The sequence below is a fragment of the Arachis ipaensis genome, chromosome B10 (assembly GCF_000816755.2).
Source record: "Arachis ipaensis cultivar K30076 chromosome B10, Araip1.1, whole genome shotgun sequence".
Taxonomy (NCBI): Eukaryota; Viridiplantae; Streptophyta; class Magnoliopsida; order Fabales; family Fabaceae; genus Arachis; species Arachis ipaensis.
The window spans coordinates 136,019,100-136,024,430 of NC_029794.2; the positions used below are offsets into that span (position 1 = coordinate 136,019,100).

Sequence of the window (5,331 nt, forward strand, 5' to 3'; positions counted from 1 at the left end):
TACCGAGTAGAGGGGTCTGCCGGTGAAGCCTTTGAATTCTGAAATCTTGGCTTGCTCCCTGTCATATGCGAGGCGAGAATTGGGGTCGGAGAGAATGGCATAAGCTTGATTGAGGATGATGGACATGTCATGGCCGGCAGGGCCCGCGATGTCCGGGTGGCACCGCTTCTGGAGAGAGCGGTAGGCCGTCTTCACCTCTGACTGACCCGATGTGCTATCAATCCCAAGAAGATCGTACAGATCCAACTCTGACGTCATCCATGATGATGCCTTGCAGTTGCATCTTATTCTGCTATGTCTACTACTACTACTACTACTATACTTGTTGTGCAGCTTCAACTGCTCTCCATGTGTTCTTGCCATACAAGGAATCAGCCATGTGGATGCAGCAGCACTCATAGCCATCTTCGTCCTTTAATTTTCGGCTACTCAACAGGATAAGCCCCTCCTATGCCACACTGTCTCATTATTATGGCTGTGCAAGATATTTTGCTTTGCTTTCTACATCTTTTTTTCTTTTTTTGACAACGATGGAAGATACTTATTATTCACTAATTTTCTGTATAGATGGCTATATCCACCGTTGATGTCCAATTATGTAATATACTCGAAATTTTTACTTAATTATCCGCCCTATTTTATAATTGTGTCCAGTGTATTTTTGTTCTCAAACAGTAAAATATATAAATTAATGTTCGGTTGCCCGCTAGAAAGGTAGACTGGATGGTTGGTGGGTCGAGAGCAACGAGTTGATCAAGGGTGTTTTTGAACCTGGGTACGAGCTTTACGAAGGGGAGTTGTTCCGAGCGTCGGTGGGTCGGTAGATGGAGTCACCTGCAAGGACACTCCGATACTAAAGTGAGCCTCCATACACTAATATGGTTAATTAGGGTAAGTGTGACGTATCTTTGGGGAGGAGTAGGTCCCTTCCCTTTTATACCTCGTACTTCAGGTGAACTTTTTATCCTAGGCTCATTTGTCTGGAAATTTCTGCCTTTTATCTAGGTCTCTATCAAAATGTGAGACAATATATGGGTTGATGACTTCGTATGGTGAACTCTCAACCTTTGTTGAACTCAGCCGGAACAATTAACATTCTAAATTTTACAATAGATATTCCACTAAACATGAGAATATATATCTATAAAAATATCAAAATATCATATTTAATTTTAAATAAAAAGTATAAGAAAGGAATTTAGAGAATAATATTTAAAAAAAAAAATCAAATACACGAATTATTTGTCTCTAGGAACAGGATTAATCTTTAAGATTAAAGAGGCTGTTTGTTTCTTTTAAAAGTTATTATGTTCAAAATTGAACTGATCAACAATGATAATTTTTTCCCATTTTATAAATATGCGTTTTACCTATTATTGACAGGTTCCTTTGAAGAGTCAAAGATAAAAACTTTTTTTCATACCTTAGTTTTATTATGAAAATTATTAATGAACCCTAAAGGCAATTTCACCTTGAAGCAAATGCCTAGTAGTATTTTAAAATTTTACATATTCTTTAATAAAGAAAATCTCAGGACCAATACTTTTCATTACTTCTTTAATAATATAACATCGTTCTACTTTCATTAACTTTAAAGTTGTATATAAAAAATTGTTAAAATTAATTGAATTCAGTTCATTATTAGTTTTAAAGGATGTCTATAAATATTTAGCATAGTCGTAGTTACTATTGGAAGAATTTGTTCCATATAAAATTTCTATCCTAATACAATTATTTTCAATAATAAAAATTATAAAATATATGTTACCTGCAAATTTGATTAAAAATAAATTTATAGATATATTAAAACATGCACTAATTTTTATATTTAACATAATATATAGAAGTTAATTTTTTGAGTTTTATTTAGAATTAGCATTTTGGTATGTAGGATGTTATAACTTTATATACATTTTGAAGATATTTTTCATTTGATTTCCTTCTTCAAGACATCATGATTTCTCTCTTTTGTTTCCTAAAATATTACAAGTATTCCTTTATTTGGTATTTATCTGCCAAATTGTTTTTCTTTGTTTGGGTCCATGTTTGGCCACTTTGAGAACTTTCACATAGGAAACTAAGTTTGCACTTGATGTACAATTAATTAAGAATATTAATCAATCAATAAATTAACATGGACCAAGCAAAGGTGTCTTTTATGGTGCTTAACATTTACTTATAAAATTTAAAAATAAAGAGGTGAGTTCCACTTCACACTTTATCTCTACTTTTAAACAAATTAGACAAAAATTTTGTAGGCACAAAAAATTCTTCCTAAACAATAAATATGTTCACTTAGATATGTTTTTTATTTTAATTTTTTTTGTGACTTATAATAATTTAAATATCGGAGTTCTTAAAAATACACCTCCACAATTAAAAATGATAAATTCGAAATATTAAAAATTTAAAATAAGAAAATAGTAACTATATCATATTTTTAATTATTTTTTCATAAATTTGTTGAGATAACAGATAACAGATAACTCCTCATACTCAATTAAGAGGTTGCGGGTTCGAGTCTCTTATCTTTCCAAATTTTAGCCAATGAGTAATAGCTCAAATGGCATAGTCTCCCCATACTCAATTAAGAGATTACGGGTTCGAATCTCATATCTTTGGTAAAAAAAAAACAGATAACTCTTAAATTAAGAACAACAAAAACACTTTTAAACATATATGAACAAAAAAAGGCAGTTTGATTTTATTTATGATGACAATTAAGAGTATATAACTAAAAAGGAAGCCAATGAGTAATAGCTCAACTGACATAGTCTCCACGTACTCAATTAAGAGGTTGTGGGTTCGTGTCTCTTCTCTTTGGTTAAAAAAAAAAACAAAAAAGGAAAGGAAAATACTTGTAGAAAGAAGAGGCGACCCCAGCCCGGGAGAGTGAGAACTGAGAAGTGATGACAAGCGATGCATTGCCATTTGTGAATTATATGATATCATCTTCGACCCTCGAACCTGCATGGCAACGGCATCAGGCCAGGCCATATGGGTTTCTGCTATTGCATAATCATGACTTGCAGGAAATGACATATCTACCCTTGAAGCATTTATTTTTCCGTGTCATTAAATTGATATCCCACACACACTCTCACAAGTTCAAATCTCATAAGTTTCTTCCTGATTTCACGCATTGCTTCCTAAGTAGCTTAGCAAAGAAGGAAATCGTGGGAGAGCTGGTTAGGTGAGGTGTTGACTCGGATCTACTCTCTTCCTGGCTCCTTCTTATTTCTTTCAGCTGTGGAAGAAAACATGGGAAGGGGAAAGATAGAGATAAAGAGGATAGAAAACACGACGACGAGGCAAGTGACGTTCTCAAAGAGAAGGAACGGACTCCTGAAGAAGACCAATGAGCTCTCTGTCCTCTGTGACGCCCAGATCGGACTCATCGTCTTCTCCAACACTGGCAAGCTCTTTCACTACTCCTCTCACCCCTACAGGTATAACCTTTTTATATTCCTTAGGGTTTTCCTCAATTCTATCTACTTATCCTATCATATATATGGACGTGAAATTAATATTTTGGTCAGGATGGATCAAATAATTGAAAAGTACCAACGATCTACAGGGACTCGCATAACGCGCCATGGACATTCCCACCTTCAGGTACTTATATGAGACTAAGGTGCTCAATTTTCTTTCTAATCATATAGTATAATGAATGATTTGCATGTTCGTTTTTGTAGGAAGATTTATTGACTGAGATGGCAATGCTGAGGCGTCAAAATCTGAGCCTTGAGATGGGGATTCAGCGCTACCTTGGAGAGGGCATAGCTTGTCTCCAATATGAAGAATTGACTAAGCTTGAACATGAAGTTCAAAGCTCTGTTGCAAGGGTTCGAAAGCGTCAGGTATATACCTTTTTTTTTTGGTGATGATTAACCGTCAGGTATATATATATACACACATGTGCATTTCGAAGTTGTTTTTTTTTTTTCTTCTTCACATAGTTTTCAGAAATTTGGTGACCTAAATGAGCAGATACACATACTAATGTCAAAGAAAATAAATAAATAAAGTGATACGGAGGTTTTTTGCAAAATGTTCACCGAAGATGTATATATTGCGATATGCGTGCATACATTTCAGACAAAATTAAATGTTTCCATCACTGATCAAATACTGATTATAATTTATATAATAATTAAGTTAACTAATGTCAGAAATTAGTTTCCATTCACTATATATGTTCAGGATCCCCCTGTAACTACAAATCCAATGCATATATCATGTTAAAGGAAAGCATTATAAAATTGACTTGCTAAAAGCTACTTGTTAATTAATTATTATTATGTGAAAATTGAATTAAAGTACTTTTGCAACTGAATCTTTGACATTTATAATTTATTGCCATATGCATCAGAACGAGCTCTTGCAGCAGCAATTGGAGAATCTGCGAAGGAAGGTCAAATAATCAATTGATAATCTCTCCATCATCTCGTTCTTAATATATAATTATTATTATTATTGAAACTGGTGCTTGTTGTAATTTATATAGGAAAGAATCTTGGAAGATGAAAACTGCAATTTGTCCAATTGGGTAAGTTAGCAAGTTATAGATTTGGTATACTAGTTAATATAGTTATATATACACATTAATTATTATTACTGATAAATGGAATAACAGGAGCAGCAAGCTGCTGTATTGGAGTTTGAAAGGGCTGCAGCAAGTAACTGTGGTAATAACAAAGCAGTGATGGATCATCATCAGTTGCCATTCTACGATGATGAGCAAGCTTCTGCTTCTGCTGGCACCATCCTTCAGCTTGGTGCACCACATGTACCGCAGCAGCAGCTTCATCCATATCCATATCTTCAGCTTGCACAGCCCAATGTTCATCATGACTCACTCACTGGACTACTCATGGGGACATCAAAATGGTATCTATCTTATCCATCTTTATATATAATTAAGTTGTCAATTATATGTATCAAGTTTATTTACTACTGAATTATTATTATTATTATTATATTATTCTGATGAATCATGATGACTTGCAGGGTGATAGAGAAGGACGGAGGAGATCCCTTCGATGCATGAGGTGATATATCATCATCATCGTCATCCACAAAGATTTGCCGCTTTCATTGCTACTCTACCTTCAGAGTTATAACCTTGCTTTTTTACATTAAATAATTTTCAGACTATACAACAAATTTATTTTCACTTTTCATCATATGTTTGATCAAAATTATATTTATATTATTATTATCTGCACATTATCCAGAAAGAAATGAGGTTACGGACGTCTCGTCTGTGAAGTATTCATCGATTATTCAAAAAATAGGTGATAATGACTAATGTTCATAGATTAAGTGGGA

General features: G+C 33.9%; 2 protein-coding genes across 2 annotated transcripts in view; one reads left to right on the forward strand and one right to left on the reverse strand.

Annotated features, from left to right (window-relative positions):
- Positions 1-578, reverse strand: part of LOC107622826 — a gene marked incomplete in the record, with an annotated part of 1,922 nt that extends 1,344 nt beyond the window's left edge. Inside the window, 1 exon segment of the mRNA XM_016324868.2 lies at positions 1-578. Within this exon segment, the coding sequence (XP_016180354.1) occupies positions 1-405 (405 nt within the window).
- On the forward strand, positions 3,126-5,243 carry LOC107621873 (MADS-box protein GGM13). The gene is made up of 7 exons (XM_016323856.2): positions 3,126-3,449; positions 3,540-3,615; positions 3,696-3,860; positions 4,373-4,414; positions 4,508-4,549; positions 4,637-4,890; positions 5,011-5,243. Exons 1-7 carry the CDS (start codon positions 3,262-3,264, stop codon positions 5,048-5,050), a joined length of 807 nt encoding a protein of 268 aa, XP_016179342.1. The 5' UTR covers positions 3,126-3,261; the 3' UTR covers positions 5,051-5,243.